General features: G+C 36.4%; 1 protein-coding gene across 1 annotated transcript in view; it reads left to right on the top strand.

Moving 5' to 3' along the window:
- The window catches only part of SPAG17 (sperm associated antigen 17), a gene marked incomplete at both ends in the record, with an annotated part of 89,474 nt that overhangs the window by 16,025 nt on the left and 59,608 nt on the right, over positions 1-13,841 (top strand). The window contains 4 exons of the mRNA XM_079549996.1: positions 3,165-3,293; positions 5,045-5,249; positions 7,833-8,027; positions 11,422-11,603. Of these exons, the coding sequence (XP_079406122.1) occupies positions 3,165-3,293; positions 5,045-5,249; positions 7,833-8,027; positions 11,422-11,603 (711 nt within the window). The remainder of the gene's footprint in view (positions 1-3,164; positions 3,294-5,044; positions 5,250-7,832; positions 8,028-11,421; positions 11,604-13,841) is intronic.

Here is a 13,841-nt window from a genome sequence, read left to right as displayed (position 1 = left end):
ACTCTTCTGTTAAAGGTAGCTTACCAGCTTCAAACTGACTCGCACTGCATCTGCTAGAAAGGGATTTGTACTGTGAAGGAACCATTGTTTCTGGTAGGAACCATTATGTGTGTGAGTCTGACATATATGTGATGGCTTTAATTGCTTAGTTTCAAGAAGGAGGAAAGATGGGGCTCTAGCAAGTTTATCTTGGATGTAATGACAAAGCTGTGAAAATTGGTAATTCAAGTGCTTTTCTGATTATGCTGTAGCAGCCACAGTGGAGCTGAAAAGGCTATCCTAAAAAGGAGGCAAATAAAAAAAAGATGAAGGCTCAGAATTTAAATGTTTCCTAAACATTTAAAACCTGCCTCCAGTCTCAACAACATCAGCATATGCCAGTGGTATAGTATCGCCTACAAGCACTCATGAAATGTTTGAGTGGCTTGAAATGCATGCCCTTTGCACCAGGCAGCTAAGTCTCTGCATGGTTCATACTGCCACTATGTGAGATCAAATACTGCATCACTGCAGCCTTTCTGCACTTCACAAAAGTGACCCCTGCTGTGTGAGGAATGCTAAGTTTCCTTTTCCTTTAAAGGAAAAGAGGCTCTACCTAACTGAATTTGTCTGTCCAAGTTTCCATGGTTTCTTACATAAGGAGAAGGTCATCATTGGCAGGATAAAGTATAGTCAATCTGAAATGAATCCACCTCACAGTACCCCCAAAAGATTCTTTCTGTACTCTTACCAAGTCTTTGTATTCAGCTTTTTGTTACTGAGGCTCTGTGGATTCTTAGTTGTTTATGCCAGGTGCCTGAATAATTCACAGGGCCACAAATAAAGAAAACGTGCATGCGTGTAATAAATTATTTTATCTACTCTGTGTGAATTGATTTATGTTCTATCTTTAAACTAGCTGTGATGAAGGATTGTTTTTTATTTCCTTAGGCTTGTTGCAGATTTCACATTGCTGTATGAAAAACTGATTACTTTCTTTTTATTGCCAAATGTTGGATGCTTATTTTATTCATCTTATTTGTGTGACCTCACTCCACAGTAGTAAAATGTACTCCTGTGAAAGAGAGTTTGGTCTATACCTTTCTAACACTTAATACAAAAATTGCCATTCCTAATTGTTGGAACTTGTTAGAGTTGTCTAAACTCTATAATGAACTGGACATGTCTCTTAATTTCTGCATTATCTGTCTACAGAATAGGAAAAGTCATGATGCATTGCATCTAACTGATAAAGTGCTTTGAGCTTCTCAGGAGGAATGGATTGTAAGAGTCTGTGCATTCCTTCCTTCTTCCATGAACAATAAATCAGCAACTGCCATCAAACTGGGTTACTATATATACTTTTTAGGAATCCTTCCAGAATCCCTTCATTTCCTCTCTATTGTGCATCAAGAAATGTGCATCTCATCTAGATTAGGCAGTTAAGAAACATGTTTTTGCATAAGCTGTTAACACCATTTATGAAAAAAAAAAAGTATGAGAATTTTTTTATCTAAGAGAAATTAATCTGATATTTCTAGCAAATTGTATTCCTTTCAGAGCTTTGATTTTCTCTAGCTAGCTCTAAATTACACTTTTTTGTTGGAATGGCTTGAAGCTTTTAGGGTGACTAGAGTCTGTGAATTTTTTTAAGTCTGCTCTTAACATGTCATTGGTTTTCTGCCAGGACTCTGAAGTCACTAGGAATCTTTCCAGAAGCCTTCTATGGTTGGTTTGTTGAGATAGTGACCAGTAACTATTCTTACTCAGACTGCAAAAGATGTAAAACAAAACTGAGCTTTACCATTTTCTTAGATGTGCTCTAAGGAGATTATCAGATGTATTAGTGTTGAAGTGGGAGGAGTATTTGGTGGTGAGAGGTTATAAATACAAATATTTTGTATTGTTTCCCTCTTACGTGATCCAGAAAAATCTAAGTTATACCAGATTTTCTTCTTCCTTTTCGTTTTCATTTGTATGAAACAGTCATTTGGCCTATAATAGTCTGAATTCCATTCTGGCTTTGTTTTATTCAAACAAGCATTTTTAATGGTTATACTTACCCAGGTTTTACTTGAGAAGTGAAAACTTCTAAGCTGGGTGAGAAACTGAAAGCTCAAAGCTAATGGTGTTGTTTGTATTAGACAAGACACAGTTCAATGAGATGCAGTGTGCACCTTCATTGTCTGAATGTTAGCAAGCAAAATTGACACCATATGTGCCCAACTGTAATTGCTCCAAGAGGGGAAAAGAGAAACATGTCAGAACATTTGAGTAACACCTAATTCAGCTCATGGTTATAAATAATGCTGATGGCTGCTTAAAAACAAAAGTAGGAAAATATTATGGTTATATTATTCCTCAACGGCGCTTCCTACATAGGTGAACTTTATTACGGAGACAACACGAGTGAAAAGAAACGTATAACAACTTTTTATGATATTTTTATGTTATTTTATTTTTTTCGCAGTAAATAAAGTGGTTATGAGGCTCCAAGGAAAACAGCCCAGATGTTAGTGTGTTGTACAAAATTTAGTGGAAACAAGCTGTAAAAAACATAGTCATAAAACAGCCTGTCAATGCCACACATCTGGACAATGCAGCCGTATGTTCCCGCTGCTGTCATCACCCTAAGAAAACTCAATAGCCTTATTTCACCCCAATTAGGCTGCATACCAACAGAATCAGCAATATACAGGGAGGAGATATATTTTCACCGGTACAGACCCTCTCAAATTCCCTTCAAGAAGTTTATATCTTTCATTCAATGCCTCAGATGCTAGTCACTTTGTAAATAGCATTCAAAATAACACCCTCTGATTTGGTGTCTGTTAAATACATTTTAGTTTATAATAAGTGATTGCCTAATGTTGCTTCTTTGTTTTTAAAAAATATATGTAATTTACAGTGAAAACTGTGTATCTGTTGACCCTTAAATAAATCATGGAAGTTTTCTCCCATCTGCTATTTTATAGCATTTATAACTTCATTTGAGGTTTTTGGAAATAAAGAATAGCTATGTATCATATGAATTTGTTGTTTTTTTGGAACGTGTGGCCATTTTGAGCCTTTGAGCCACACACTGTACAATGTGAAGTAACACCCCATCATTTCTGCATGCAAAATAAGTCAAATGCAATATTAAAACCATACAAGTAATAGTTATTTTTATTTTTTCTCTGCAGGTAGTAGAAGTAGCCAAAGCCATTTTGGATAGTGGAGAAGAAATTCCTGTTACACTAACTGGAAAGCTATTGAAATTTCAACTGCTTTGCATTAAACAGAGGGATCTTCAGAGAAGGGACACTGAAAAGGTACTACAGTATGCTTTAGGGAGATTTCTTAATTAACTTTACGAAGCTAATTCAGGAACTATTTGCATAAATTCAGCTATCTCCTCATGCTTAACTTCCTGTAAACATCATTAGAAAAAAATGTAAACAAATTTATTTAGGTTTTTGGAAGAAGCTCCCAGTTATTCAAATGTACTTGAGATAAGGGAAAGAATAGAACTCTTTGCTTGAGTAAAAAGTACTAATGCAGTATCTCAGTCTTAGGACTGAGAGATGATAGAGCTGGAAACTATGTATTATCATTGTCCTTTTCTGGTGTTCCCTGAACTGACTTCCACATATTTTTTAGGGCTGTCACTACTAGCCCCAAGACTGCCTTAGTCAGCCTGCTTAACTTCTATAGCAGGAATTTCAGCAGGCTTGCACAGAATCACTGTGACATTGAGAGGAAAGGGAAAAGATCCTCAAAACAGGCTTTTACTTTCTGAAGTACCAAGGACAACTAGTGCTCTTTGTGGGAATCTTGACAAATTCTAATATATATTTCCGCTTTCTTGAGGCTCAATTACATAAAATTATTCAAGTGCAATAAACAAAGCTTATTGTAGCACTGTTGTCTGATGATTGTATCCTCTGTTTTGATGTGTTAATCAGCTTAGAATTCAAAGTCATAATATCAAAACCTTCCAGTTGAAATGTCTAAAGTGGAGAAAATCTGAAAGTAAATAAGATCAGAATCACCACAGCACAAACAATTTTAAGAATCATTGAAGACATTCCTAAGTGATACAAAAAGGGAATGTTAATGAAGGAAAGGAAGGAAAAGATTTTCAGCTCTGATTTTGGATTGAGCTAAACACAATTGCTGCAGCTGGAAAGCCTGGTTGACCAGCTGAGTGTGGGAAAGACAATTGTGTAGAATAAATTGACCTATCTAATTTGCATGGAAATATTTTTTCATTGATTTAATAGCAATTAAAGTGACACGAAAGGAATGCTAGCAGTAATTAAAATTAGTATCTTTTTAGTGTATTTAAAAAACTTTATAAAACTGAAATTTTATTCTTACGTAGTTAGTTCATAGTCATGATGCTGGATAGAAATATGGTGTTTTTCTTGCTCTTACAGCACCTCCCTTTACCTTAATGTATTTGGATTATTTAAATTTTTTATATGATCTGAGCTCCTTAGGTGTATAATGTGAGACTTTGGGTCACTATCACCATCTTTTTTTCATTCTTTACTCTTAAATTACTGAGTAAATTTAAATGTTGGGGGTTTTGTTTGAAAGTAATGAGAATGGCTAAGTAATATCCTGAGTGAAATGAGCACAAGGCTGTTGGTTGTTGTTTATAGTAGACAGATATTTACATCAAAGACAAAGTAGTGCTGGTACTATTTTACACCTTATTCAAGTGTTAACAGAGATGCTTAAGACTTAACAGAATTTGAATTTTGGTCTGATTTCCCTCCAGAGGAGGTTTCTGACTGCAAGTACTGTAGTGGCAGTAACTGAAGGACAGTGATTCTTCACTCACCTTTCTACCATTATCCCTGTTATTAATGTGAAGTCTTAATGCTATAATTCATTGAGAATGTAATAAACTAAATGATGTGTTTAAGAAGAATAAAACAGCATTCAAGACATCTTCACTATAACATTATAACACTAAAAAGGAAAAGTATTCAAATAAATAAATTGATTTTACAGCACTCTGCCCTTTGTTCTTCACAAAGGCAACAATGACAACTTAGTTTCTTTATCTTGTCAGGCTGAAGAAGAGCAAAAAAAGGAAAAGAATGGGGGGAAAGAAACAGGCAAACCTATTGGCAAGGAGAAACCTCCTAGTGCCAAGACAACTGAGAAAGAAAGGAAAGGAAAAAAGACAGAAGCAGCCCCTCCAGTGCCAGTTACTGGTAAAAAAAATACCCAATTGAAGCGACGAGGAGAAAAGGAAGAGGAATACAAATATATTGGTATGTAAAACTGCAGATAAGCTTCTGTGAAACTTGCTGAAAATTTTTTAAAACTAGCTTCTCATTCAGTTCTTCCTTTCTGTTCCATGCTGAAAGGTATGTTTGGCAATGTTAAAGCATTGCCACTTTGGATTTGAAGAGGGCACTGTGCTCTGCTTAGAAGAATAGAAATACGATAGATGGTAATGTCTAAGAAAAATACAGATGAGGTATATGTGGCAGGTTGACATCAAAATGTTTTAACGTGTCTAAGACTAAACTAAAGTGGATAAATAAAACATATCTTTACACAAAGATTTCAGAATAACTAAATGCATTTGTCAGTATCCAAAGGCAGCTTTCTCTTTGTATTAATGAAGTAACACAGAGCTGTCCACCACTGTTTGGAGGTGAAGCCAAATTCTATACAAAAGGTAATATGATATTTGCTGTAAAAACATGCAGCTGGTACTCAGACCTGAAAAAATCTACTTCAGAAATGAGATTTGTAAGATAAACAATAATATTGCTGAGAAAATCTTTGTTCTTAATACATAGCATGCATGGTTGCAAATATCACTGGAACAAAAACTATGGGAGAATGTACATACAGCTCTTCATTTAGAACACAGTTATATTTAATTTGGACTAAAGTCCATTCTATCTATGTCAGAAAAAACAGGAACTCTCCCATTGGAAGAGAAGTTGCTCATCTTGGATGTATAGCCATTGAACCAATGCAGATGTTCCTCTTTCATCAGACTTTTGTCTACATTTCTTTTGAGGTCAATGGCATTCTTCAGTTGTCGGTTCAGATGTTTAGAACAAATCTGAATCTTAGTCAAGCTGGCAAAAGCACACAGGATTTGAACATTACCTTTCTGTTCATAACCCCTTGTTTTCTCAGATAAAGTTGGTCAATAATAATATTCTTTTGATAAAGTTAAGGTTTTTCAGAGACTTGAAGAGAAGTGTTTGAATAAATGCTTACGCTTGTAAGAATCAAAGCTAAAGTGATGTAGAGAATTCATGTCATCTTATTTATATAAGTACAGAATATACTGGCCTGAATGGCTAAGTATTGATAAAGTACTAATGTGGTTCTCCTAGGCCCTGTAGAAACAGTTTCATCAGAGCCAATATTTTTTTTTAATTTCTATTGTCTGGGCAGAAAACATCAGAGGTATGTGTAAAATAAGAGATTTTATTCCCCCAAGTCTGTACTTAGCTGCCTTTGTTAACCACAGCTAATAAGGCAATGTTAAAAAAAAAAAAATTTAAACTAGCCACCATGAAAAGTCACCTTGTTTAGTGTGATTAGTAGCTTTAAGTTATGAACTACTACTACATGTTGTTATACTTTTATTAACTGTGATGGTCTTCCAAGGATATTTACAAAATAGTGGTAGAAATGGTTGCAAATCATGGCAAAGGAGAAGTTGTCTTGGTATTTTGCACTTGTGAAGACAGTACAAGAATAAAAAATAAACTCTCCAAAGATTGTTGGAATGTCAGAAAGTACTTACTGGTTGAATTTACATTACAAAAAGTCTTCCTAAATGAGTAGATTTAACAGGAAGGGAATTAGAGTTCCCTAGAAGTAAGCTATATTGTTGAGCATAAGACATATTCTATTTAGCATTAAGATTCTAAAAGTGTGTTTTGTTGTTAGGACAGGATAGACTTTTCTAGCTGTATGTGTTCCATAGCCAGCAAAGAGATACAGGAGATTCCATTATCTTAGAGTGAATAACTAAGCTGGATGAAATAAATGACCTAATGCCTATCTGAATACCTGTTTTTCTCCATAGGCCACAAATAGGAATTACTCAATAAGTAACTTAGACTAAAGACAAGTTTCTAGAAGGTTTATTTGCACTTATCTGATATGATGCTTGACATCATTTGCTTTGGTACATTGGTATATTGTTGTGTATATTACTACGGAAGCAGACATTTAATGAAACTTCTCATCCATTCCCTAAAAGGAATTTGGATGAGTCTGGCCAACTATAAGGACTAGTGTGAGTTGGTATTACCAGATGATGAGAGTTTTGACAGGGACTCCATCTTGCAAAAACAAACATGTTGGGCAGGGAGCCAGTGATTACTCCTTCTTGTGGCTAATCCTTCAAAATTACTACAACTAATGCTATCTCTCAGCTGTGACACAGTAACTTACTCTGTGTGCTCCCTCGCTAGCTTTAGGTGGGTTGAAACTATCAGTAGAACATGTGAGTATGTCCTGGAACTAAATAGTTTTTCTTTGAGAAAAGCAGTTGCAGAAAATGTTACTGCTACAGCCAGCATTGTGGTTATAATAAACTTCTCCAGTAATTTTTTTACTGTTTCTTCTCCAAACAGTTTTTCTCTAGGTGGTCTGCTGCTGAAGACTTCAATCTAACACATATAAATTTTAGCATATTATGTACAGTTATGCCAGTGAGGCTATAGAAGAGCTGCTTCTGTGACCCTAATTTGCAATATCCCTATGTACTAAATATATATATATAATGTAAATATATATATAAATTATATATATATAAAATTTTGTTTAGCTGTTGAATTCCATGCTCTAATCTCTTTTGATTTTGCTTTGAACAGATGATGAACCAGATGACGGTGCCCATTATTACTTTATAATTTTGGGTTTCCACAACCTTCAGCTACTGCCAGTGATGTCTGAGCTTGGAGTTAATGTTTCAAGTGTAATCAGGATTTCTTCTGAGAATTATGAGCCATTACAGGCATACTTGGAAGCAGCTAGACTTCAAGAAGAGTCTTTACTTTCACCTGAAGGTAACTTGGTCTTAAGAACAGCATTTGTGTAGAAAGAATAATGTTTCATATGCAAGTATATACTGTTCTCCCTGTTATCCCTGTACTTTTCTCCTTATCCCTGTGCCTTATGTTTATGCATAATACTTGTGGGCAGCTGTATTTCCATGTGCAAAAATGGTATTGCCATTGGTTCGGTCACCAAACCAAAGAGTTTGCCAGTACAGAAACTTGCCTTAGCTGGACAATGATTAAAGAGGCAGTGTTTTAATCACAGTTCTGTGCAGCAACCACCACAGAACATTTTATCAGATGTATAACATTGTGTGTCATTATCCAGGAAAATCTGTTTCTCAGAAGACTTGAAACATTTGGTAATTTCCAAGGAAGTGCACAGCTGTCTATTAGGTTGGGACCATGGGTCAAACTAAAGAAGAATATATCGCAGAATAACAAGCTGCCTGAAGATAGCTGAGTAGTGCCTCTGTTGAAAAGGACTTGGGATCCTGGTGGACAGCGAGCTAAATGTGAGCCATCATTGAAGGGCAGGAATATCTTTCAGTCTTTGAGACTTTTAAGATTATATTAGATCAGTGTACGTCAACAAGGATTTATTTATTTGTGGCTTGGAGCAGGAGTTGAAGTATGTCCTATTTGAATGGCTTTTGAAACAGTGTAACGCATAAAGATGTATCTTAGGAAGGAAGATAGTAACTTTTAAATACAATTGTGGTATAATGGTTCTGTTGTTCTTTTTATTAAGACTCATAAATCCTGGATTAGGAAGGTAGCTCTCTTGTTCTTTTTTTTTCTTATCTGTTTACATCCACTAACGGCTTTCCTTTTGTGAATGAAGTCAAGCATTGTCATTACCCTTTTCATATGGTTAGTTTTTTGTTCCTCTAAACACTCTATTAGCTTCACTACTATTACTTCCACTTCTCTTAGAGTTAACATTCAGAACTCAGACCAATCTCCCAGCTTGACAAAATGTAACTCATTTTTCAGTGTATCTGTTGGAAATGTGTGACCTGACACACCCTAGTAATTTTTGGACTTCTGTTTACTCTGTGATGGTTCAAAATCACTATGCGATGTGTTAGTATATACTAGATGTTATTATTCCACTGTTATATGACTGTTACAGATTTTTGTTGTTGTTTTTCTACATGCTGAAATCATGTAGAGTACTACTAAATACTGTCTCATTTCTATTCCTGAAGACTTCAGTAATGGTAGTAATATATGGTAATAGTAGTATAATGACTATAAGACTTCAGTAATATGACTTCATGTTAATTCAATAAGAATGAAGAAGAGAGATAGTATTCAAAGGTAGAACATCTGATGATTGATCCTGACATCCCTTGGTGCAAGGGGAGACCTAAGCATCGTAAACTTGTTTGTTTTATCATTAAACTATAGGATAGAGATAGTAAAACATTATTCCTCTGTTGTTAAAATGGAATTTCTAGATACAATATAATTATCGCTGAGCCGCTCCACTTCCGTTCAGGAACATGAAGAGATCACTCTAGGACCGAACAGTCTGGATACTGTTATATTGCCAAAATATGTGTTCAAAGAGTGTTAGGAGAACTTTGCTACTGGTGAGATACCGTGTAGAATTAGAGCTTATCTTTCATGAGCACCTGAAAAAAGAGGGAAAAGGAAGGATGTTCCTTTGTCCAAGGTGAGCTGCTAGGAGCATGGAACAGTTAAAATCAAGGCCAGCATTCTGTCCCCAGAAGTGGTCATGAGCTGATGCTAATGAAGAGGAAAAGGAGAAGAATAACAGGAAAAGAGCACTGGAAAGGAATGAAAATAATAGAAAAAGGATAAGTGTATAAGAAAAGCATGGATGAGACTACTTCATGTGCACTTAACATAGCCTCCATTTCTTTTCAAGTCAAGGTATTTTCCTGATCCTGATGTATCTTTTCAGTAAACCTCAATGGTTTAGTTTAGTGTGCCCAGGTGGCCAAGAAGGCCAATGGCATCCTGGCTTGTGTCAGGAATGGAGTGGTGAGCAGGACTAGGGAAGTCATCCTGCCCTGTACTCGGCACTGGTGAGGCCTCACCTTGAGTACTGTGTTCAGTTTTAGGCACCTCAGTACAGAAAGGACATTGAGGTGCTGGAGCAGGTCCAAAGAACAGCAACAAGGCTTGCAAAGGGCTTGGACAATATGTTCTACAAGGAGAGACTGAAGGAACTGGGGCTGTTTAGTCTGGGAAAAAGGAGGCTGAGCGGAGACATTATTGCTCTCTTCCAATACCTGAAAGGTGCTGACAGCGAGAGCGGGGTTGGTCTCTTCTCACTGGTGACAGGTGATGGGAGGAGGGGAAATGGCCTCAAGTTGCACCAGGATAAGTTTAGGTTGGATATCAGGAAATAATTCTTTACAGAGAGGGTTCTTAAGCACTGGAATAGGCTCCACAGGGAGGTGGTTGAGTCATCATCAATGGATGTGTTTGAAAACCATTTGGATGTGGTGCTCAGGGACATGATTTAGCCGTGGGTTGTTAGAATTAGGGTAGTATGGTTAGGTTATGGTTGGACTTGGTGATCTTTAAGGTCTTTTCCAATGAGTGATTCTATGATAGGACAGTTTTAAAGTTAATTGGCCATCACTTCTGATGGCTGCTACAGAAGGAAGGTATATCTATGAATTCTTTAAAGAGATCAGCATGTTTTGAAGAGTCCACGGCCTCACAGGGTTATTTGGGTTTAAATCCATAGGGCCGCTGGGAAGGTACAAGTGTGGTATTTGGCCTTCATATCTAGGTTTTAGAAGTACTGAGCACCTGCTAGTTCAGATGAAAGCAAGTCATTGCAGGTTTAATGTCCCCATTTCTCTTAAAATAAGGGTATAATGTGTGCAGTTGATCTGGGACTTCAGAGTTTGATATTTAGGGAGAGAGCCTTTTCTCTGTACCTGATGGCACCTTTGAAAACTAGTCATTACCATACAATAAAAATAAAAACCATGCAACTTCAGCATGATTATTACTGGCAAGTCTATTACCTTAATCTCCCTCTAATCTCAGTTTGCACTTCAACAAAATGATGCTAGTAAGGATTGCTTATCCTATACTTGAAGAGCTGTTGGTTCTAAATTTGTGCTGGCAGCTTTGGAAAAACACAGCCTGGGATTTTGATATTTCCTAAGTTTCAAACCTACGTTACTGGTATTCTGGGAGTTTGTTTATTTTTTGTTGCTTTGTTTTTCTAACTGCCATGTTTCACTCAGGCTTTTTCTTCCTGAAGTTTTTAAATGCAAAGTTGGTTATCAGATTTTTTTCTGAGATGGTAAGAATAGGAATATTCTAACAGTACTTACAGAAGATTAATAACAGTTTGTGCTTTCTACAGAAGGGAGACATTGTATCATGATTTATTACTTTAAAATTTTAGATGTAGAAGCAGAAAAAAAAAAGAAAAATGAATCTATCAGAGACCTGGAAACATTTTGGAAATACCTGGAACCAGTTCTGAACAGTGAAAAGCATGGGTCAAGACTCTTTGATGTTGCCAGACTTCATCACCTAGTTAAGGAGAATGCCTTTCCTTCTGATTGGTCTGACAGAGAAATCCTGGTCAGTAGATAATACTTTCACAATATATGGCAAGCTTTGAAGTTTGCAACATTTAGCTTCATTTTAGTAATGGCAAGAATTTTAGTTTGGTCTTCTGTGAAAAAGAACTAAAGCATGTTTCACAAGGAGTCCTTTGAATAAAAACACCTGACTTGGAGTTTCTTAATACTGTAGGCAACAACAGCCAAGTTGAAAGTAATATGAGGTGTTAAATTTATTCCATCTTCACAATGACCCAGTTTGAATCTCATTAGAGAGTCAGGTGTCAGCATGAAATAACATAAAAATTATGTTTTTTTCCTTCTAACAACAGGCCTACTTACTATTTATCAGAAAAGTCACATGACAACAAATTCAAACAAATGCCAAAAAAAAGTTTTTGATTATAAACTGTTGTTTTAGCACATACTGTGCTACTTGTTGTCCTACCCAAAACATGGTTTTGGTTTATTACTTTTCATAACCTGCTGAGTAAGGATTATTACTTGGTAAAGGGAGGCAAGGTGAACAATTAGAATTTTTTTTTGAACTGAGGATTTCAAATGCAGCAAGGTAAAGTGTCCAGCATTTTCCAGTCCATAATGGCAGCTAAAGTATGTAAAGTATGTCCAAAAATATGTGCTAAAGCAAAATAAAACAACTTTCTATGATTTATCCTACTGTATTTGTGGTCTATATTATTACAGTTAAATGACAGAATGTATCTCCCTAACACTTATTTATAGTACATTAAATCCTGTATGTAAACAATGTGGTGAGCTAGGAAGTACCCTTGATCCTAAAGAGATCAAAACTGAATTTGACAAAATCCACCGTGGTTTCTAAGGCGTTCGCTAAAAACACCTCAATTGTAAAAATGTGTAGAGTTGCTACTTTATAACATTATTCACCATTATATTTTCTTAATCTGATCTTCACATATGAGGCCAATTTTGTGAAAGATGTTCTTTAATCATTTCTATTTTCCCCTTCTCTTCTGAGAGTCCGTAAATATACTATGAGCAATTATCTTTACTGAAATAAAAGAAAAATTGTCTGTCACTGAAATTTTTCCAGCAGATTGTAGTTGTAATTTCACATACTTCTCTATCTCAAAATTCAGATGAGCTCTAAAGAAGTAATTCTTTAAAGATATAGATGTTGAAAATGCAAGTAATGAAATCATAGAGTAAATCTGTTCTGGTGGAATTCCTGGAAAGTCTTTGAGTACTATCTTGCTGCATCTCTGAAGTCCAAGAGCTATCAGAGAGTAACTCCTGTGACAGATTGATAGGCATTGAAAAAATGGAGCATTAAATGCAGGAAGTTATCTACATTTCAGATATTTCATGTAATGGAAAATACTTTCAGGAATATTTTCTTTTTTTCAATAGTAACTGGTGGCTGGACTCAGAAATTTTGACAAACATGTCTGTCCTGAAATGAGGAAAATTAGAATCATGGAATAATAGAATGGTTTAGATTGAAAGAGGCCTTAAAGACCATCTATTTCCGATCCCCCAATGTGGTCAAGGCACTTCCCAGTAGATCACAGTGCCCAGGACCCTACCCAACTTTCAAGGGGGAATTATTTTAAATTAAGACAGATATTAGGAGGAAGTTTTTCACTCAGAGGGTGGTGACACACTGGAACAGGTTGCCCAAGGAGGCTGTGGATGCCCCATCCCTGGAGGCATTCAAGGCCAGGCTGGATGTGGCTCTGGGCAGCCTGGCCTGCTGGTTGGCGACCCTGCACATAGCAATGGCATTGGAACTAAATGATCACTGTGATTCTTTTCAACCCAGGCCATTCTGTAATGATTCAACATGGCCTTGAACACTTCCAGGGATGAGGTATCTACAACTGATCCAGGGAACCTGTTGCAGTGCTTTGCCACTCTTTGAGCAAAGAATTTCCTCCTAATATCTAATCTAAATTTCCTCTTATTTTAGTTTAAAAATTACACCCTGTCCTATCACTACCCTCTCTGATGAAGAGTGCCTACCCATCTTTTCTATAGGCCCTCTTTTGGTACAGCAAGGACCCTTTAATATCTTCTCAGAGCCTTCTCTTCTCTAGGCTGAACAAACCCAGCTCCTTCAGCCTTTCTTTGTAGCAGAGGTACTCCAGCCCTCTAATCATCTTCATGACCCTCATTTAAACCCCCCTCCAACAGCTCCATATCTTTTTTGTGCTGGAGGTCCCACTTCTGGACACAGTACTACAGATGGAGCCTCACAGACTAGAGAACAATCAAC

This window comes from Tetrao urogallus (genome assembly GCF_951394365.1).
Source record: "Tetrao urogallus genome assembly, chromosome: 1".
Taxonomy (NCBI): Eukaryota; Metazoa; Chordata; class Aves; order Galliformes; family Phasianidae; genus Tetrao; species Tetrao urogallus.
Note: the sequence above shows the minus strand (reverse complement) of the source record. Positions and strands in the feature narration are given on the sequence as shown.